Source organism: Littorina saxatilis, linkage group LG9 (assembly GCF_037325665.1).
Source record: "Littorina saxatilis isolate snail1 linkage group LG9, US_GU_Lsax_2.0, whole genome shotgun sequence".
Lineage (NCBI taxonomy): Eukaryota > Metazoa > Mollusca > Gastropoda > Littorinimorpha > Littorinidae > Littorina > Littorina saxatilis.
The window spans coordinates 41,628,933-41,651,964 of record NC_090253.1 but is presented as its reverse complement, the minus strand read 5'-3'; the positions used below and the strand labels follow the sequence as shown (position 1 = coordinate 41,651,964).

Below are 23,032 nucleotides of genomic sequence, written 5' to 3'. Positions count from 1 at the left end.
ATTCGCACAGCCACATTTTGGTTATTCCGCGCAAGAATATATACATTTTCTAAAAGTTAATTCAGAAAAAAGAAACATAATGGCCAACAGAGAGTGTCTGCAGTGCCACTTTACTGCGTGGAAAATGTTTTATGACACAAATTCTGACCGCTCTATGGAGTGAAAATCGAAAATTTCAATAATAAATTTTCCTTTCATTAATATACTTACCCAATTCTCATAAATGCATTGACCTCAATCTCATATGCTAGATGTCAAAACACTACTCAAATTACCTGCCCTTGAAAGGGTGGTAACCAAGCTAAAAACAGACGCCATAGCCGTTGCTATGCCCTGAACCTACTTGGTTACCCATAACCCACCGCGCACCACGTGAGCGCCGGCATCCGGAATAATCATTCGAGACTTCTCAAAATCCCGTAGGAAATTAAGTAGCGGGGATGGATGGGAGGGTATTAACTATGAGAATTGGGTAAGTATATTAATCAAATGAAAATTTATTATTGAAATTTTCGATTAAATTACATATTCTTACCGCAATTCTCATAACTGCAGATTGTTCCTTAACCTTTTAACTACCATACCGCCCGTCTTCCGCCATTGCCGCTATTCCCATACCGCCCGATACCGCCCCTCGCCGGTGTAGCGTCTGTTTTGGTTGTTTGCGGTTGTTGTGCGCGAGCAGTAGTAATAAGACGGTTGCAAATGCATTGTGGGATTGTCTCACTTCCGCCAAGTTGTGTTTGCAAGTGCTTTCGACTTCAGTGCGAGTTTCTATCGATCTTTTTTCACGGGATTTTTTTGTATGTGTCTCCGACATGGATTCCGAGGACAGCGATCCAGAGTTCACTGCTCTGCTGGATAATCTCATCGAAAATCGACATGAATTGGAAGATTCTGGCTCCGACATCAGCGTTAGTTCAGTGAACACCGCTGACTTGACTGACTTCGATCATTCAAGTGAAAGTGAAACCGAAAGTGATGCTATACCGGAGCAACAAGTTTGCATGAATATACATGAAAACAAACACAGACGTACTTTTTCAAATTTATTGACAGGTAGACAGGTAAATAAACCATTACAACACTCCGACATTCATACCACGAAGAATACATACATTTTGATCACTATCCAATAACATACCAAAATTTTATATCAATCTGACTACTGGAAGCTGAGTAATAATAATTTAAACAAACATACTCGTTTTTGACTGTCTTTGCTCAAAATAACTTGGGAGCTGAGGGATTCTACAGTAAAAAAAAGTTGGTAGTTAAAAGGTTAAGGAGGAGGGACTTAATTATGTCCCTGAAAGAACCTGTCCTGCCGAAACTAACCAGGGCAAAGAAAAGGCCTCGACAAGTTAATAGCAGGAGATGTCCAAGAGGTCAAATTTAATGGACACGTCCTTAGACCTCCCAAGAGAAAAAGGCAAAACTTCGCCTAAGCCACTGGAATGCCACAGAGAGAGAGAAGACCCCCCCCCCCCTCCCCCCAGCTCTGGACTCCTGAACCCCTGTAAAGGAAAGCAGGAGGACTGAACGCCCCCCCCCCCCCCCCTTTTGTTCAATAGGCCACCACTCATAGAACTGTCCTATGAAAGTAGTAACACCTCTAGTGAAAGTCAATTCAGAGAAGTCTCTTTCACCTAAAGTGTAAAGAGATAAGAACATGAGCTTTTGGCTCTTAGTTCGAATTGTTTAGCAGAAGCTAGAAAAGATTTTAAAGCTCTAACCAGACAGTTAAAAAATCCAAATCGCCCGGAGCGAGAGTCCTCCCGAGAGGAGGGAATTAAATACCACAGGAGATTGACCAGGTTTCTGATCCAAAGAAACCTGGCCGAAAAGCCGTGAAAAAACGGAATTGTTATGTTCCAAGGATATCCTCTCCGGTAACCTCAATGGTACATGGGTCTCACTGACCTTCAGGGCTGAGCCCAGAGTAAGAGGAACAAAGTCCTAACTCATAACTCATAACATTTTATTGATCCAACAAAGGAAATTAAATTGGTCATCAGCACATATAGGTCATTAATTAATAATTATAAAAGAATAAGAGAAGAAAATTCATAAAACCCATGATAAAAAATACCCTTTTTTCTTGCACACCTGACACACCAACACACATGCATACATACCTACCTACATACATTCCATATTAAAGTGTAGTTAAGAACATCACAGTAATTATCTCATTGTTTGTCCTACGCGTTAAGTCTAGCAAAAGAGCCAAGAGTAAGGGTTCAAAATGCCAAAGAACGCAACCATTCCAAAACTAGAGCAAATCCCAAAGAGGGGTAAAGCCTCTAAACCTCTTAAAACAAGGTCCTTTGATCATGCACACAAAAGCGCCATGACCAACGATAGAGAGGCCTATCTGTTTCAGAGTAGCTGCGATAAGAAACAGAGGTGATTAACCATCTGGATTGAGAGAGGGGCGCTAAGGAGTTGCACCCCTGCTCTAAACACGAATTAGCCAAGAAGGCCAATAAGGGGCGAACAATGGGCCTGCCTTGGCTTTGTTCGGTGGCCCCGGCCACCCTCCCTCTCGGCAGGGTGCTGTGCCTGCTTCTTCTTCTCTTCCCCTTTAGGGCAGGGGAGTGATGGTGTTTGGCAAGCGGGGTCGGAGCACACTTTTGGTTCTCCTGTCTCTCCTCCTTTGTGTGGTAACACATTGGATGGTGGCGACTCAGATTTTATCTGATGAAGAGGTGGAGTATGTAGCTTTGCCTACTGTGTTTAGGCAGGCTATGTGATAAGCGCCTTCAGTGGCAGCGGCTTATTTTCCGGAGGGGGTTGTTAATGCAGTCCAGGGTGTTTCTTTACCCCCTTCTGCTGCTGTTGACTTTCGGCCTTCGCGGGTGGAATCACAATCTTTTAGTTTTGTGGAGTCTCCCGCCGTGGCTTACCTGTCACAACTTTTCCCTCTGCTAGCCGGGGCTGGCTGCGAGTGCCCAGACCACTTCTTGTCTCAGTTGGTGCAGAAGAAGGTGGACTGGAGCGTCTTGTCTAGGAATTTTATTCAGACTTTTCCTTTTCTAAGGGCGACGTTCCTGATTCCGCTGGAATTAGTTGCCTTGTTGCCCAAACATCCCTCAGCGAAAGAGGGAGGTCGACGCTGACTCTTCCTTCACGATATAACCTTGAACGGTTGAAAATGACGTTAAACACCAATTAAAGAAAGAAAGACGCTGACTCGGCTCTCCCCTCTCTTGAGGAGATGGGTAGGCGTGATCTGTCAGACCTCTTCTTTACACTCGGACGCTTCTTTAAATAAAGAGAAAGCTCACAGCGGGCGGGCTCGGCTGTCCTCTCTTGGCTTTGTCTGTTGACAAAGAAAAGCTCACAGCGGGCGGGCTTGACTGACCGGTCTCGGTTTTGTCTCGTATCCCCGTTCTCCCTCCTTCTCGGCAGGGCGCTGAACCAAATACCCACCCCTCTCCCCCTTTGGGGCAGGTTAGCTGTGTGGTTTGATGGACAAACAAAGCTCGTTTTCACTCGCACTCCTGGCATGTATATCAATTGGAGTTTTAGTGCTGCCTTCCCCGTCTCCCCGCCTTAGTGTTTTGAAATAGCGGCGGGTGGGGATTAGGACTCCGTTGTGCAGGACTCGGGTGAGTACATAGACTCACTTTTGCTTCGCATGCGAGTCAAAAACCGAAACCTTATCCACCCGAATAGCTACCACAAAAGAAGTGCTACTCGAAGGGTCGACGACCCGCACAGAGGTTCCTAAGAAAAGGCTAGCAGCCGATTCACTCCCTGCCCCGCACTAAGTTACTGCTTGCTATTGGCCATCTTTGGAAAAGCTAAAAGGCAGAACACCGTAGTCCACTTAGAAAAGTAAATTTCTAAAGCGGCTGTAAACAAGCAGCTAACACAACAAATCAATTCAACAAAAAGGACAGGTCTCACCAAAAGGCGAACAGGTAAAGGCTCCCACGTGCCCGAATCATCACAAAGACAAGGGCTAGGGAAAGCCAAGTGAGCAGTCAAATTCCGCACGTCTTACATGTGTCGTCGAAAGTCGAGAATGATTATTCCGGATGCCGGCGCTCACGTGGTGCGCGGTGGGTTAAGGGTAACCAAGTGGGTTCAGGGCATAGCAACGGCTATGGCGTCTGTTTTTAGCTTGGTTACCACCCTTTCAAGGGCAGGTAATTTGAGTAGTGTTTCGACATCTAGCATATGAGATTGAGGTCAATGCATTTGAGAATTGTGGTAAGAATATGTAATTTAATCAGAAATGAGTACCAGGACTCGCAAGAAAGAGCAAACTGTTGCATGCTTGTGATTATTTGTTTGAGCGTAGCAATTCTAAGCTTGGCGTAGCAATTTGTCTTAAAACGTAGCATGCTACGCTGAAACCGTAGCAGTTGGCAGCTCTGTGCATGTCACTTGCTGAGATTGATAGTTGGCAGCTCTGTATAAAGCACAAAAACACCGCAGAAAATACAACAAACATTCCCACTCAAAACTTTTCTCCACAATCCTTGACCACTTACATTTTGCGTAGCGTTGTTCTTCTTGTCCCGAGCGATGCGTTCAGCCCTTATGGCAGCAACCTGCTGGGGGTTGAGCGGCTGGTCGTAGTTGATGTTGTTTTCCTGCAGAACTGCCAAATGCTTGGGGTTCTTCAGCGACGGGTTGTTGAGAGACTGGCGCATGGGGGCCGGGCGTTTAGCGGCCATGGCCTTGACGGAATCGAACCTCAGGGAGTAGAGCAGGGAGATGGAGCTGTAGTTGTCTTGTGTGAACAGCTGTGACGTCTTCATCGGCCTGTTGTTCTTTGTCTGTAACAAAAATGGCAGTGAGTAGATTAGCTATTGGTTGTTTCTGTCACTGCTTGACGATGATCAGGAAGAGTTCTTTGATCTTGTGAGAGACATTCTCTGTGAACAGACGTCCAACAGTGCGAGCTGCAAGTTTTTCTCTATTTTCTGGTAGAGAAGAAACATTATGTTTGCACAAATTGAAATCATCCAACCCTCTTCAGTGCAAGTTTATGTACACAGAAATGCTTGTTCTTTAAAAATTGTAAATCTGGCATGGATTCCTCCTACTTATCCAGTTGATTCTCAGCACAGTGGTTTTCACTTTCATATTTTACCTGCTGCACGTTATTCACGCCACACACAGCACAAAAACCTCTCCCCAAGAACACCCACATTGTAGCCGCTTTTGTTCTTCCCCTGCTTGCTCTCCACAAATACTGTCAATCTAGCTCCTGTCTTTTTCCAGTCACTTCTAAACACACTGCTGTACTTTTTATCTGGACATTTCATTTACTCTTATTATCCCAATGCTGGGAAATTTGGGTCGCTTCCTCCCAGTGGAAAAGTAGCAGCAACAGAGTCGCGCTACCCAGGTGTATGCGTGTTTAAGTGTAATCGGCCACCTGCACTTACGGCCGAATGACTTTTACAAGCTACTCTGGCCCCCAAAACTACTCATACTACACCACTCTCTCTCTCTCCCTCCCAACAACACACCCACCTTGTAGCTGCTCTTGTTCTTCTTCTGTTTGCGCGGGCTGACGTCGTAGAGGATCCTGCCCTCCTCCCTGGGGATGATGACGTTCTCGTAGCGCGCCTTGCACTGCTTGATGGAGCGGTGCGTGCGACTCACGCTGTTCACCACGTCGGCCACCAGGTCCCAGTTGGGGATGTGTGCGTTCTGGTACACTGTTAGGTTGAGAGGCAGGTGGCACAGGTCCTTGACAGCCTGGGGAACACACAGAGACATTGTCAAGGGCTTTATACATGGATTTGGACTTTAATTCAAGGGAAGTGACCAATTTGTGATGGACAATTTGAAGTATCCCTCTCTTGTAATCTTCAAAAGTCTTGCACAGGAAGTACGCGCTTTCACTGTATTAAATACAGAGATATTTGAGGGTAGGCTATCGACAATAAAAAGGGCATCAAGTTGTTATTCACCACTTATATTGTAAAGAAACTGAACAGGGCTTTCTCAAAATAGAGACTTTCGTCATTAAAACTCTGAGCAGCAGTCAACCAACATTACAAGCCAATAGGTGTCACCAGGATATAGAAAATGCCCCTACCTGTAGCAGAGCCCAGTCTTCGTGTATCAGCCACTCTGGGTGGCCCTCCGACTGTTCGATGATGGGTTTTGGGGGCAGGTGGGGAGGGAGGGAGCTGGGGCGCACGTGGGGGGTGGGTGTCTTGCTGTGCAGACCCAGGCCTGCCTTCAGTTTCTGCATCTTCATCTCGCGGCGGATCTTGGCCAGGGCAGAGTTGGGTCGGTCGAACAGAGAGCGGGGGACCCTCGGCGCTTCCTCCTTCCTCTGCTTCTGCTTGCGTGCTGTGGAAACACAGTGTTTGACAGTTACCTACCAACGTTTTCGGATCCTTTTGGGGTTTAAAACTAAGTGATTTTTCGCAATACGTTCTCTAAATCCTTTCAGGGGAAACAACGAGCACAAAAGTGTTCCCAGAATGACGTTTGTCTCGATGACTCAGCATCACCAGCAGTGGAAAATCGGGTCCCTGCCAGACTGGTTTGACCAACCTCATTCACATTAGCTGTGCTTTGAATGATATTGTTATCTCATGAGTGGTATCTCTCACGTATGTAGGATCAACATGTGCTAGACACTGGACTGACCTTTCAAGCGTGTCTTAACTACATCTATCATTACATGCAGTGACTTTGTAGTTTGCCTCACATCAATTTGATAAGGATGCTCTACTAAAAAATTAAAAAAAACTATTTTGGGGCCACATCTCTCTCCCTCTGTCCATGCACAGTGCTTACAACACAACTCTATACGCCCGACAACTTACTGGTGATGGTTTCCATGCGTGGCTTCTTGTGTTCTTTGCGCACATAGACAGGGGGCAGCTGTGACTCCGGCATGACGGCAGGCTCGTACAGGAACAACATGGTCTGGTCCAGGTAGACATCGTTGTCGTCTTGCGGGGGTGTGGGAGGTGCCCACAGCTGTGAATAACCAGGTCATCAACTATACAACTAGAACACACATGTTCACAGCAGCTTCTATTGCCAGGGGCTCAGTTATACTTATGTGTTGCTGTAAGTTCATTGTTACCTTATTTTGTTACAAAGTGAATGTATTTGATGTTTAAATAGTATATTTTTTATTTATAGTTAACATGTAAAGAGCAGAGAGCATAGTTTACTGTGGTTCGCGCTATATAAGCTGTCATTATTATTGGTATTATTATGCCAACTTTTTTATATCTAATTTTGGTCCTTTTTCATAAATAATTATTTTGTTGAACCCAAATCTAATAAATTTTGCTCTTTTCAGTGGCTTTGTAAAGAAAGCTAAAACATGTAGTTACTGTCAAGCCTAACAAAGTTCAGATCTTATTCACAGCTATCTTTTGTATGGTATGAGTGATGTGCTCATTATTTGACTGATAAGGCTACACAAACTTTTCTTGTTGCTTTTTTGTGCTGATTTAGACACGACCTTGACCAATCTTCCTTGTACAGCAAATTATGATGTATATGTGTACTACCACATGTACTAGGATCATGACAGATTGTTTGAAACCAGACATTTCTGGCACACTGATTTTAAGACAAGGTAAATTATCTACGTTACCACATCATAGGTTTTTCAGAAGAATCTGTTCCCACTATTCCGCTCTATTCAGTTTTATTCAAGCTACTTTAAAATTAATTCCAACAGAAAAACGATTTCTGCTAACAGTAGCACATATAACTCTCAAAGCTGCCAACCTCTGTGAAGCTCAAGTGTAGAAATTAAGAAGTTTTTAGTGTAGAAAATGGTGTTTAAGTGTAGCATTGCCTAAATTCATCAGGATATCCCCGTTAATGCTATCTCAAACAAGAGTATGCATCTTAATAACTGTAATAGGACTAGCAAATAACAGCAGGAACATGAGTGTCTGCAGTGCCACTTTCAGTGTGAACAACATTTTTTCTGACCCAAATTGTCACTGCCACGGAGAAAGAAGCAGAAAGGAGTACCAGGGCTCATGACAAAGAGGGAAACAGTTGCCTTCGTGTTACCGTTTGTTTTGAGCAGAGATGTTTTGCTTTGCTTGGCGTAATAATTCCTGCCACAACGTAGCACGAGTTGGCAGCTCTGTATTCCTGTTTTGCTGCATAGCTTAATTCATCCCGACACGCATTACTATCAGATATTTTAGTACAGTGGAAACACACCCCCCCCTCCCCAAATCTAATCTACCAGTGTTGTTGCCAGTCTAAGACAATAGGTCATTTGGACCTCCCTAAAAAACAAAAACAATAGGTCCTAATGTCCTAGCTTTAAACAAGAAGGGCAAAGCCCATACGACTCACATGCTTGACCTTGACATGACCTTGACCTTCAAATAACTAAACCTAGCAATGACATCATACACTAAGAACTGCTTTACACATTTTTCCTACCAAAATACATGTGACCTTGACCCAAGGTCATCCAAGGTCATGCAACACAAAGCTGTTAATTCAAGACATAGGAAGTACAATGGTGCTTATTGGCTCTTTCTACCATGAGATATGGTCACTTTTAGTGGTTCACTACCTTATTTTGGTCACATTTCATAAGGGTCAAAGTGACCTTGACCATGATCATATGTGACCAAATGTGTCTCATGATGAAAGCATAACATGTGCCCCACATAATTTTTAAGTTTGAAACAGTTATCTTCCATGTTCAGGGTCAAGGTCACTTCAAAATATGTATACAATCCAACTTTGAAGAGCTCCTGTGACCTTGACCTTGAAGCAAGGTAAACCAAACTGGTATCAAAAGATGGGGCTTACTTTGCCCTATATATCATATATAGATGAGGTATTGAATCTCAAAAACTTCAGAGAAAATGGGAAAAATGCGAAAAATAGCTGTTTTTTAGACAACATTTATGGCCCCTGCGACCTTGACCTTGAAGCAAGGTCAAGATGCTATGTATGTTTTTTGGGGCCTTGTCATTATACACCATCTTGCCAAATTTGGTACTGATAGACTGAATAGTGTCCAAGAAATATCCAACGTTAAAGTTTTCCGGACGGATGTCCGGACGGACGTCCGTCCGGACGGACGGGGGGGACGGACGGACGGACGACTCGGGTGAGTACATAGACTCACTTTTGCTTCGCATGTGAGTCAAAAAACAAAAGGTCCAAATTGTACCGACCTATTTACCGGAAACAGTGAAACAATTATTAGATTATATGTGTTTGCAACTTTTTTGCACCTTGGTTGCAATTGTTTTTTTACAACTTTGTTGCAACTTTTTTGGGGCAACATTTTCAGGCTATTCGCGTTTTTTCCTATCCTTCTTATTCTGAACCTGTTTCAAGTCCTTTGGCATTGCTTTGATGTCGCTTCCTAGTTTTAATTGTTCATAAACTTTGCGAGGAGAAAGAGCCCGACATTCCTGGCCTACCCTTTTCCAATACAGTGCCCGGTGTGCGAATGTAGAGATCCTGCCTGATCTTGGCATTACCATGCCGTAGTATTATATTGATTGACTTTCCGATGTTTGCGCCGTTTTCAGTAAATAGGTATACTGGCTGGATCGGGTATTTCCGTAAACGCAGCCTCGAGTGTCAATGACGACAAACACGGACTCGGCACTGAGTGCATTTTCACTCGTAGCGAACATGAGCATTTCGATCGGGGTTTGTTTTCCGACTTTGTAACTCCCATTCCATTCATTGCAGACCCTGTCCGCCTTGTACGAATATGTATCGGTCAGTTGACCACCAAAACGTAATAACTATCGGTCCATCGACCGGACAAGGCTAGGTCCAATGCGTCAAATCAGAAAGGAATGCGTCAGAGACCGAAGTCCGAGGCCTGGCAACAACACTGAATCTACCCCTTCAAGGCCTGGCAACAACACTGAATCTACCCCTTCAAGGCCTGGCAACAACACTGAATCTAAGGCCTGGCAACAACACTGAATCTACCCCTTCAAGACCTTGGTTTTTCAGACTTTCTGTTCATAACATCTGTTAATCTACCCCCATTTTAAGACTCCCTCCTTTTCAAGACCTCAGTTTCTCAGATTTGCGGAGGTCTTAAGGTGGGGGGGAGTTTCCACTGTAATACGACTTGCAAAAAATGTAAAACCATCCAATACTTACTGGCATTTCTGATCCATCCATGGTAGAGACGAAGACCTAAACAGGAGACAGGACAAAGAAATCACCGTCAGTCTCCCATGCACTGCTCTTCACTGTCCATAATACACACATCCTCTCTTCCACTCAATCTCTTTTCTTTGAATAATTGACTTCTTAGATGGGTGCAGTGGCGTGGTGGCAAGACGTCGGCCTCCTCATTGGGAGGTCAGGAGTTCGAATCCCGGTCTCTGCCGCCTGGTGGGTTAAGAGTGGAGATTTTTCCGATCTCCCAGGTCAACTTATGTGCAGACCTGCTAGTGACTCAACCCCCTTCGTATGTACACGCAAGCACAAGACCAAGTGCGCATGGAAAAGATCCTGTAATCTATGTCTGAGTTCAGTGGGTTATAGAAACACGAAAATACCCAGCATGCCTCCCCCGAAATCGGCGTATGCTGCCTGAATGGCGGGGTAAAAACGGTCATACACGTAAAATTCCACTCGTGCTGAAAACATGAGTGAACATGCGAGTAAGCCCATGAACGAAGAAGAAAAATGAATTTCATTGTCACTCCACAGTTGGGAGTTTCTACTTCAAAACATTTTTGCATGAGGTATTTTTACTTTTTGCTTTATTCACCAAAATGTCCAATATTTCTGCATATTTTCATGATGTTGAACACTGTACTGAAGATTCTGTGATTATTTCACTATAAATGTAAACTGTCATGTTATTGTAAACATTGCGTTCAATACACATGTATGCATGATAGTAATGGATCCATAGTGCATGTAACAGTCGAGTTATCTTCAAATCCTTGTAAAACATTACGGAGACATCTAAAATGTGTGAATTTTGGTGTTCTTTTGTATTTGGTTTAGTCTTCGTCTTGCATGGTTTCAGTTACCTCCAAAAACCAAGCATTGCCGAACAATGTGAACTCTTGTGCATTTCATGAATGAACAAGTCATGCGCGTGTCTGTGGTGTCATTGATGTTGTGCGTGGTCTGCGTCTCATTTCAGGTGATGTGCATTACTAAGGACCAAGGTAATGGTGCCAAAACAATTTCAACAAATTGAGATCACGTTCATTATTCCTAAAACTCTCTCTGATCTGCTTATATCGTTAGTTTGCTCAATGATAAGACAAATTCTTTTCTACCATCCATAATGAAGACATGCCTTATTGTCACGTGGCATTTACAAATTACAGTATAGTAAAGAAATAAACTGGTCAAAGCTAGCAAAGCACACCACCACAAAATGAGACCCAGCCTCTTTTTAATCCTCTTTTGCCTGCATGCAGCAGTGAGCTCTATATTTGTTCTGTTCCTGGCAGTGAAAAGCTGGTGGACACCACAACCTTGATTCTATGGACCCTTCAGAGTCGGTACGCACATCACACGCCACAGAAATGAGAAGCAGACACTCGACACAAAGGGTTCAAATAGCTTGCTTTTTATTTGATCTTTTTTTTCTCTCGTCGCCTTTGTAGAAAACAACCACACGATCATGCTTACATGTGCAAATTCCATTGGTTTGCCAACGAATTAGCAAATGGAATAACTGAGTCAAAAACGAAAAGACAAATGAAATAATGAAATGGAGAAAAAAAAAGATAGAGTGAACATGTTTGTTTTTATCTTAAACGACCTTATTCTTTGACCTCTTACTCCCTTTGCCCCAAAGAAGTGAACCTGAACCTGAAATACTAACTGGTGAAAAATAAAAAAAACTGAAGACTAGGGGATAAAACTAAACAGGACAAGCTCACTTCAAAGAGTGAGAAATAAAACTTGAATCATTAGTTGTTCACTATGTGGTTACCACGCTACATGATGCTGTTCCCCCTACAAAGCTGGTAGAAAAATAAAACATTGCCAAGGTCTTTCTACGTAACAAATCACACCATCTTTTCTTTGCACCCCAAACACAACTGATTGTAGAGATTCCTTTCACTCTGGTTTTAAGCTTTGGAGCACCATATAAAACACATTTCTGGACAGACTATCATCACATAATTATCAGTCATCGTTAGACATCAGTCAGGCACACCACATGTGAAACTGCATTGTAAACAAGTCGGTCGTTCTCACAGCGGATGCATTATATCCAATAGTCATCTGAACGGCCACATTCAGAAACATGAACACCTAGGGGTATGAACACGTTCATGTAACAATCTACCTCCCTCTCTCCACGCACTTCTCATTCATAGAAGTAATGTTCACCCATAAGATTTTCTATCCATTCACGAAACATTCAAACCTACATCTTTAACACTTCATTCAGGAACAATCCATTGCTTTGCAGTCTTTCGTATGTGGACACTATATGCTGGTTTGTTCACATTTCCCTTTTCGTTCGGTCACAATCAATCTTCATTTATACTTATCCTTGCAAGCCGTATATACAACTATTTTACATTTGTAGAGTCAACTTTCTGATTACTATTTACACTTTTGTCTCACTCCTCCCATGATCTGCTGTTTAAGTTATCCTCCCCCGTGCTATTAAACAATACCAGGCACCAACAGCCAAAGAGGTAGATTATTTGCTGTCAAAGTTTCTTCATTTTGAAACTCTTGTGTAGACTCAAATGATGCATCTCTAGCATTGTTCAAGTCCGCTTCATGTTACAATTCAAAAGGTAACCCTTCAGGTCTTGGCAAGACTGAGACGAGGAGTTACTTTCTGTTTGGGGTCACGATTGCTTGCTTTGATATCCTAATGCCTCCCCGTGCCAGCTAGGGTCAGTACCAGCAGATGTAAGGCAACTTTTGATTCTTCAGCTGCGCATTTACTCATAACTTTTCACTACTAATTATCATAGATGTCTCTCTATCCTGCTCCTTTCTTCTCGGCAGAGCCACTGAGGTCTGCGGGAGCAGTAGCAACAGCTGGAGCAGCGGGGGCGGGGCCTCTGACCCTAGGGGTGATGAGCACGTAGCTCTGTGGGGCGGAGGACTGCCCCAGGTTTGTCTGGATGATCTGACCGCCGCGTAGAGCCAAGCCCTGCGTGCCTACTATGGGAATCTGAACCCCTGATGCTCCTGCCTTCAGCAGGTTCACACCCATAGGCATGCCTCCCACGCCTACCCCTCGCAGGGTGAGGGGCGTTGTCAGTCCCCCGGCACCAAGCTGGACAGTTCGAATCCCCGAGGCATTGATCACATGCGGTGTGGTTGCCAGACGGGGGACAGGAGCGCGGGCCCTGGAGGTGAGGTTTGAAGCCAGCAGGGCCCGGGCCCCCATGGCGCTCTGGCCGGTGCCAGACACGATGAAGGTGGGACTGGCGGCGGCCTGAGACATGATGAAGGTCTGGTTGGCTGCAGACTGTGCCGTCAGGATGTTGGCCCCACTGATCTGGCCCAGCAGCGCCGTCGACCCGTCAGGCATGCGTACGAGAGAGCCCTGCAGACCCGCTGCATTCATCCCCGCTCCTACCAATCGCGTCCCGGCCAGCGACAGGTGACCCGCAGGCAAGCCAGGGGCCATGGCCGGGCGCACACGAGCAGCGCTGACCACCTGCAGAGGCTGTGAAGCGGCCAGGGCCACCATAGGGCCGGGGGACACCAGACGCATCACGCCCCCCGACTGCACCACGTTGATAGGCTGCTGGTGGACCTGCTGTAACACGCTGGTGGCCTGGGTGGGAGTGGCCACGCCCTGTATCACCTGCCTGCCAGACACCTGGACGGGTGAGCTGATGGCCGCGCGGCGAGTGCGGATGACCAGGTTGGGGTTGGACCAGGGCGGGGGGACATTGGTTGGGGGGGAGGTGACAGGGGAGGTTACGGGGGACTTGTTGCGGGGGGTCTGGGGAGAGCCGAGGACCACGCTGGGGGTCTGTGCGGGGGACAAGGTGGGGAACTTGAGGATAGGATGGGGCCCGGCCTGACCCACAGCTCTGGGGCTGGGTGTTAGTGTTGCCTGCACAGGTGCAAGAGTTGCCGGCCCTGGTGCAAGTGTTGCCTGCCCTGGTGTTGCCCCTTTGCTGGGCCGCCGACCGCCGCGCCCCCTGCCTGCTGTAGGAGTCACATTGCCCGGACTGTTCTTTCCTACACCACCCGCTGCTTTCACACGTGCCACCGTTACCTTTCCTTCTCCTCCTCCCCTTCCTGCTCCTCGTTTTCTAACCTTTACCACTTTTGTCACTTCCTGGGGCGAGGCTTCCCCGTTCTGCATCACTTTCTGCGCAACGTTGTTCTTCCTGGCTTTGACAGCTGCTACCTTTTTGACTGCCGGTGCCTTGACTGTGGGACCATTCGTTAAAACGTCCCCGTTGGTAATTTTTAGTTTGATGATTCTGTTCCTACCCCCCACCCCACTACCCTTCTTGCCCAGCCCACCTAGGTTGACCTTTATCACCTGCCCCTCCTCCCCCTTTTCCGCCACCTGCAACCTATTCAGCGCCGCTCTGTTGCTAACGCGGGCAGACTTCATCTCCCCGAAGGCAGAGTCGGAACCAGACTGGGAAGGGGAACGAGGGGAGCGCAGGGAGGGTCGGCCCGGCCCTTTCTTCACTTTGCCCGCAGCCTTGGCCAGCTTTTTCTTCACCTGAGCATCGTCCCGCAGGTAGGTGTAGAGCATCTCGTCTTCCTCCATCTCCGCCCGCCTCTCCTCCTCCTCCTTGAGCGCCTTGAGGCGAGCCAGCTCCCAGTCCTTCTTCGAGTTCTCGATGTCCTCCTGGTCAACAACACAAACAGCTTCAGGTTAGCACACCCTTCTCAACCATGCTGTAAGGGGGTACAGTGGAACCTCCTTTCAAGACCTCCAAAACTCTTGTCTTATAAAGGAGGGAGTCTTAACAAAAAGTCTGAGAAAACAAGGTCTTAAAAGGGGTGTCTTAAAAGGGGGGGTCCACTGTATTACGTACCACACAAAAATTCAGCCAGGCAACTAAACTCAAACCGGTTCTGGATCCACTGGCTTTAGGAAAGGCAAACTACCCAAGTATGAAAAAAATTAACGAAATTTTTATCTAGGATCAAAGTATACCTAAAATCAGCCTCCTCAACATACACATTCAAGCCGAGATATCCACAGACACACACAGTACCTCGGCCATTTTGAGCTCTTCAGCCACTTCGTCTTCCATCTGTGACTCCACCTGGCCCACAGCATAGCGCTCGATGGGAGACAGCTGAAACAAGATGCATGACTCTATCAAGCTCCCTGTTGGAACTGCAATGCCACAACATTACTCAATTGGACACAAACCAGGTGTTGGACATTGAGGAAAGGTACAGATCTCAAATACTCTACACACAAAGGCATCCTTTTCCTCTCTTCATTTCTTTCTTTATTTGGTGTTTAACGTCGTTTTCAACCACGAAGGTTATATCGCGACGGGGAAAGGGGGGGAGATGGGATAGAGCCACTTGTTAATTGTTTCTTGTTCACAAAAGCACTAATCAAAAAATTGCTCCAGGGGCTTGCAACGTAGTACAATATATTACCTTACTGGGAGAATGCAAGTTTCCAGTACAAAGGACTTAACATTTCTTACATACTGCTTGACTAAAATCTTTACAAACATTGACTATATTCTATACAAGAAACACTTAACAAGGGTAAAAGGAGAAACAGAATCCGTTAGTCGCCTCTTACGACATGCTGGGGAGCATCGGGTAAATTCTTCCCCCTACCTCTCTTCATACCAGACACATTTTCAAATAAATAAACATAATCCTGTCCCTCGGCATAAACCAGACCTGTTTACCCCCCCAAAAGAAAATCAGGAATGCAACTGGTACTTTTCAGTAATTTGTAGCCTTTTTCAGTAATCTTTTGTATCAACCATAAACCAGCTCGAAAACGATTAAACGACACGTTTGAACGCGCGCTACCATGCAAAACAAGTACAAAATGGAAAATTTCCTAAATAAATTATCATTTAATTAATATACTTACCCGAATCACATTAGCATTGAGTCACCTGAGATGCTTATCACTGAAAAACGCTTACCCGGCTAAAGAATTTAAAGGGAAGCAACCCCATCACCAAAACGAAAGTGAAAGTAGCTTTGGTAATGGGCCAGTACACCGGGAGTTACCTCCCATACGGGTGTATGCCACGTCACTTCCTCTAGGAACACGTGCCTATTATCATACGGCTTTAAAAAATCTTAAAACCATAAGCGGGGCAGGTGGGAGGGAATACAGTATGTGATTCGGGTAAGTATATTAATTAAATGATAATTTATTTAGGAAATTTTCCATTTAATATCATATTCTTACTCCGAATCACATTAGCAGATAACATCAACAAGGCGGTGGGCTAGAAATGAATCAAAACTCACCATCAAGTTCTGGACAGGAACTGGCCTGCTGCTATGAGCGCTGGAAGGCCTCTGGAGCCATCCTGTCGAAGAGCTGTGACGTCCCGAAGATAAAAGTTTATGAAAACATCTTCGGAACGCCAATACGCAGTTGTCAGCACCTCCTCTAGACGTCTGGAGCGCAGAACTGCCAGAGAGGATGCCCACGCCCTCGTCTCATGGGCTCGGGCCGAGTCAAGTGGCAAGGAGGGCATAACCCCCCCCCTCTTTGTGCGCCTCCACTCATAAGCCTGCTTGATGAGCGAGGACACCCACCGGGCCAACGTTACCTTCGACAAATCTTTCTCGCGCCTAGTAAGGAGAGAGATAAACAACAACTTCTGAGAACTAGACCGAATCGGCTGAGTCCGGGCTAAGTACAGACGAAGTGCCCTCACAGGGCAATTGACCGAATCGGGGTCACCCGGGGCCAACGCGCTGGTCAGAGCCTTAACTCTAACCAGCGGAGAGGCCTGCCCCGGAGACTGATTCTTGGCCAGGAAATCAGGCCGGAAACGCAAAGATGCGGAACCGTCCGGCTCAAAGGAGATATCTCCAGGCTGACCCGACAGGGCGTGGACCTCGCTACCCCGTCGGGCCGTAGCCAACAAAAGGAGAAACAGCGCTTTGCGAGTGACATTGAACAGACTGGCCTCGCTTAAAGGCTCAAAATCCGCAGAACGAAGGAATTCCAGGATTAAAAACAAGTCCCACTTGGGAGCGGGCAAACGAGCTTTAGCTTCCTTAAGAGCAGCCCCTTTAATGACTGCAGCTATAACGCCCCGGACTCGAACAGAACGACCAATCTGCTGAAGAGTCGCCGAGATAGCGGAGCGCCGGACCCTCAACGAGGAGACTGAGGCGCCCTGTGAAGACATGAAAGAGAGGTGGTTAGCGACCTGAATAGAGCGCGGAGCCACCGAACTCACCCCTCTAGCTGAACACCAGGCAGTCCATGCCTTCCAGTGGGAAGCATAAACTGAAGAGGTGGACGCTCTATGCGAGCGAGCCACCAAGTCCAGAGTCAAAGACGACGCCCCAGAGCGCTTCAGCGAGTCCCGAACAACTTCCACACGTGAAGCTTCAGAAGACTGGGCTCCTCGTGTGGAATGCCTGTTCGGGGCTGCACTAGTTCCCCTCGCACGAGTGCGAGAGGAATGGGGGGCCCTTGGGCAAGCCGAAGAAGATCTGGGAACCAGACCTGCAACGGCCACAGAGGAGCGACCAGAAGAAGAAGGGCCGGCTCCTCCATCTCCGCTTTCCGGATTACTCGGCTGAGTAACGGAAAGGGAGGAGTCTGAAGATCTGTATGTGCCCCCCAACCCTCCCTGGACGCATCTGTAAAGAGGTCCAGGTCGGGGAGGGGCACGACGATCGGAACACCTCTGCAGACCCACTCCGTGTGCAACCACGGAAGGGTCGCAGACTGGAACCATCCCTGCAAAGGGATGAGGGCGTCCCAGTCCACCAGAGGAGAGTCCACAAACGGCTTCAGCGCGAACTGAAGCGGACATTTGTGGACCCGGCCCAGTGAAACCAGAAGAGCCATAGACTCCATCTGCCCCAAGATGGAGGCGAGCGAGCGGATGGAAGCCATCAGGAGAGGTAAAGTGGAGCGAATCTGAGCTTGGAGCTTGTCCACCCTTCTCTGAGAAGGCTGGACAGTCCAAGCGACCGTGTCGAAAGACATCCCCAGATAAGTGAATGTCTGTGACGGGGTCAGCTCCGACTTTACCCGGTTGATCGAGAACCCCAACCAGTTGGATTCTCGAAGAACCGTCAGGGTATCCTGCGAACAGCCGTTCTGGGACTGGTTCATGATGAGCCAGTCGTCCAGATAAGCCCGCAGACGGATACCCTGGGACCTCACCAGTGCACAGACCTGTCTCACCACCATGGTGAAAATCCACGGTGCGAGAGACAGCCCGAAAGGGAGTGCGCGAAACTGGTAGATCTGATCTCCCCACCGGAAACGAAGCCATTTCCGGTCGGTCGGATGCATAAGAATGTGAAAGTATGCGTCCGTGAGATCGATCGAGGTCACCCAGTCTCCTGGGCGGAGAGAGTCTCGGACAGAGGCTGGCGTCTCCATCTTGAATTTTATCTCCCTCAAGAAAGTATTGAGGAGAGATAAATCCAACACGGGACGCCATCCTCCTGATGCTTTGGGAACAGCGACCAGACGCCCGTAAAATCCCAGGGAGCTGTGGACCCGAACTCTCTCCACCGCGCCCTTCTGCTCCAGGGAGGCAATTTCCGACTGCAAGACGGAACGTGCTTCCTGCGAGAAGGGGGGCTTGAACCGCGGAGGCACTCGGGTAAGAGGCGCCTTTTCCTCCCGCCAGAGTAGACGGAAGCCCGAACTCACCACTCCCACAATCCATTGGCTGTCTACTACCGACATCCAACGAGAAAGTGCCCGGGAGGGGCCTCCCGCCATCACCAAGGTGGAGGGCGGGAGGGAGGTGAGATCGGGAGCGCTTCATTGGGGGTGTGGCTTACTTCCAGAGCCGCCACGCCCCCTCCCCGATGCCGTCCTCTTCTTCCCACCACGAGCGGCCGGCGAAGCCTGCCGCTTCTGAGCTGGCTTGGGGTTAGACGATGTCTGAGCCTGCTTCTGTTTAGAAGGCTGAGACTGTTTCACCCCCTTCAGAGTGTAGTCAAGGAACTGACTGTCCTTGTTTGACTGAATCTCCTTCTGTCTGGCATCCAGTGCCAGCGGACAGAAGAGAGACTCCTCTGAGACCGGGGAGACTCTCAAGGTCTCCCTAGTAGCCAGCTCCGTGAATTGGGACTGCGAGAGGAAGAGATCCCTCCTGCAGAGTACCGCTTGGGTGTACTGCAGGGAGGAAAGACGCAATTGTTCCTCATTGACCTTGGCCAATGCGGTCAAAAGCGCAGAGACATCGTCCGCATTCTGTTCTTCACTGAGAGTGAAAGGAACTAGCGAATCGGTCAATGCCCGAGACAGAGCCCGAACGAGAGTCTCCGCAATGGAGGACAGTTCGATCTGCCGACGTCCAACCTCCTCAGCAGAGAGGAGGGAAGCCTCGGAAACCGGCAAAACCGAATCACGCTTGATCGGTTTAGTCAGAAGAGGCAGCAATTCCCGGGAAACCGGAAGGGTAGCCCTAGGGAGTGCAAAAGACGCCAGCCAATTCTGGCTCTGATTGGGCATGCCAAGCTTCCTATTGGCCGTAGGCACGAAGGAAGAGGCTTGGGCAGCTGAAGCCACCCACTGCTGAGCTGATTCCGGAACTGGACCAAAAGGAAGCAGTAACGGAACAGGCACTGGCCGAATACCACTCCCCGCATGTGCTGGACGAACCAGTGAATGCGAAAGTTGGTAAGCCACTGACGGAGACTCGGCGAACCGGAAGGAAGAAACATCCTCCTGTGCCGGCCGGAAGTCCGCCATGGCAGAAGGAACGAATGATGCGGAAGAGTCCGCAGCCACCACCCCTTCAGGAAAATAACGAGACGTTACTTCCGCCGCGACGTCAAGAACAGACTTGAGCTTCGACGGAAACACGCCCCGCGACTCCTCGCTGACCACTGATGGAGCATCAGAATAGTCACACGTGGAACCATGACCGAAGTCACCAGTTCCGGAAGCAGAAGCATGCCCTGGCAAACCGGAAACCGGAAAAGCCTGAGCACTAACGTCATCCTGCCGCCCAAAACCCTGTGAAGGTAAAGGGTAAGCAGGACGACCATCCGCAAAAACCGGAGCTGGATGAGCTGACGTCACTCCCCCGACTGAGTGGAGTGATGCCTGCTCAAGCCTAGGCGCTTGAAAGCCGGAAGGCGCACGCTGTAATCCACTATCTGGTATCCGGAAGGAACCACCAGAAGAGGAAGAAGCGTTTCCGGCCGAAACCGGAAGTGTAGTCAACGGAACCGCAAAATGCGGAAGTGAAGACTGCACTGGTTGACTTCGCGATCCGGAAGGACCGGAAGTCAGTGAATACTCCATCCTGCCGCGACCGCCGTAGCGTGCCGGAGCGGACGGATCATCACTTCCGGCAAGTGCCGGAAATGCGGCAGTCGAAACCGACTGCCGCCGCTGTTCGAACAAGTCCGGGGCCTCGTAGGTTATCGCCGGAAATGAAAGATCAGCAAGGTATCGGTCGTGACCCGATGCGAAAGAGCTGTCCCCCGAAGGAGAACGTCCAGGCGCCTCACGAGGGCTATCGGACCAGCTCTGCTTACCAACCGACGCTGAAGAGGGAGGACGCTGCTCCAAGCCGGAAGTGGAGGACAAAGACACGGAAGCCAATGCCCGGACGTCACTGCCAGATGCCGGAAACGCCGAACTGCTGGCGACGGAACGCTGAAATTCTGCCTGCACCAAGCTGCGGATTTCTGGAACCAGTGACTTTAACAGAGAGGAAACCAACGCACCTTGTCCAGGTGCTAACAAAGAAGACGAAGTCTCCGATGTAGAGACAGGTGCAGAAGTAACAGTAGCGCTAGGCGCCGCAAAAGAAGCAGAAGTAGTAACAGCGCTAGGCGCCGAAATTGGTACAGCCAACAAAGTGTTACGCTCTTGGTCTGTAACAAGTAACGTTGCTTTGGAAGAGGAAGACTTAGCCTTAATTTTCCCCTTGGGGTCCGACTTGCCACGGCGCTTGTCTGAATCAGACATGTTGACAACAACACGTGGCAACGCGAAAAAATTTACTGAAACATAAGTCTAAACGACTGGAAAATTCAGTAAACACACGCACTGATGCGTTAACAAAATACTATAGCTAAACTTGCCCCACAAGCAGAGGCACGGAGAGCTACAAACAAAGTCACACGAGCTAGAAAACTAACTCACACAACACAATGGCGACACGCAAGACACTGACACAAACGTCAACAACACGTGGCAAAGTAAAAAGATTTACTGAAACGTAAGTCAAAACGACTGAAAACACAGTAAACACACACGCTTACGCGTCAACAAAATACTAAAGCTACACTTGCCCAAACAGAAAGAGGGCACGCAGAGCTACTAGCAAAGTCACACGAGTTAGCTAACTAACTCACACAACAAAATGGCGAAACACGCAAGTCACTGACACACAAGTCCGTAAAAAACGGACAACGTACAGTAACGAAACAGCGCAAACAACCAACAACAAACGGGAACGAGCTCACCAAACTGTAGGCAAGGCGAGCAGACAAGCTGGGTAACGTGGCCGGCGGGTGTCACTCAAACACACAAGGTCAGCCACAGAGCGTCAAAAAGTGAACCGTCCTCTCCGAGGTGAAAAAGACGTATGATAATAGGCACGTGTTCCTAGAGGAAGTGACGTGGCATACACCCGTATGGGAGGTAACTCCCGGTGTACTGGCCCATTACCAAAGCTACTTTCACTTTCGTTTTGGTGATGGGGTTGCTTCCCTTTAAATTCTTTAGCCGGGTAAGCGTTTTTCAGTGATAAGCATCTCAGGTGACTCAATGCTAATGTGATTCGGAGTAAGAATATGATATTAAATTGATGATAACCATGGTTAACAGTATTGTACTACACACACAGAAGCTCACACACACAAACCCACAACGACACCCAATATATAATAATGCAAGTTAAAAAAAAAATGTATTCGGCAGGGGCGGAGCAAGAAAGCCAGAGAGGGGGGGGGATACAACCTGGGGTCCAGGGCTTGGGGGGTCTGGTACAACTGAAGAACTGTAGCTATTTTATAAACAATGTGGCTTATCCTTGATTTGAAACATGATCAACTGACAATTTATCTTCATTAATATCTGCTCCCAACAACAACACACAATTTACAGACAAAAAAGTTTTTGGTTTTTTTCAAAGACAGAATTTTTTTTTTTTTTGACAGCCGGCGGGGGGAAGGGGGGGGGGGCCCCAGTAACACCCCCCCCCCCCCCCCAATCCGCCCCTGGACTATTTACAGTCAAGATGCATGTGAACAAAACACACCACCTTACATTCTGTCTTATCAGACATCCTGGTCATCCTGCATTAAAACCAGTCATAATAACACTCTCCAGAAGCTACCTTTAAATTTAGAGGACCGATTCGTTTATTTCATTTAAACATTTTCTTTTAAGGTTTTTGATGCAAAGAACTGTGATCTTTGCTATATTGGAGAAATATTAATGGAGATCAGTTTTAGACTCAGAAAGACTTGAATTTCGGCAACAGCGCAAGTCACTGATGAGCGCAACCATAGACCTACATCTATGTCTCTGGTGCGACTGACCGTAGCGAGAGATCGGTTCGCAGGTCTGAGAGATTCTGTCGAAGTAGAGACCTCGGTCAAATAAACTCGATGCGAAGCAGGCTCATGTTTTTGTTGTTTCCATGTGTTCATTTGTGTACTGCATTTTGTTAAACTAATGCTGCGTCTAACCTAGGGACACGTGCCGCGACGTGACTCGTGACTGACTAGCTTTGTTGTTGCACTGATCTCAATGAGTTCGATCACCAAAATACATGTGATTCGCTCTTCTTAGATTTCGCCAGACACCGCCACTTGACTTGATAGTATTTGCCGACATTTCTGTACAACTTTCGCTTTTTTGGTTGGCATTTCGTCCCCACAGAGATCGGCCTTACACTTCGGACCAATGTCGATCACAAAACCG

General features: G+C 47.6%; 1 protein-coding gene across 7 annotated transcripts in view; it reads right to left on the bottom strand.

The window, feature by feature from the left end:
- LOC138976110 (helicase domino-like) overlaps window positions 1–23,032 on the bottom strand; it is a 122,982-nt gene that overhangs the window by 14,099 nt on the left and 85,851 nt on the right. For all 7 annotated transcript variants that reach the window (XM_070348930.1, XM_070348933.1, XM_070348932.1 and 4 more), the window contains 7 exons: window positions 15,159–15,242; window positions 14,657–14,785; window positions 10,117–10,152; window positions 6,810–6,966; window positions 6,068–6,327; window positions 5,497–5,724; window positions 4,506–4,793 (listed from right to left, as the gene is read on the bottom strand). In XM_070348930.1, the coding sequence (XP_070205031.1) occupies window positions 4,506–4,793; window positions 5,497–5,724; window positions 6,068–6,327; window positions 6,810–6,966; window positions 10,117–10,152; window positions 14,657–14,785; window positions 15,159–15,242 (1,182 nt within the window). The remainder of the gene's footprint in view (window positions 1–4,505; window positions 4,794–5,496; window positions 5,725–6,067; window positions 6,328–6,809; window positions 6,967–10,116; window positions 10,153–14,656; window positions 14,786–15,158; window positions 15,243–23,032) is intronic.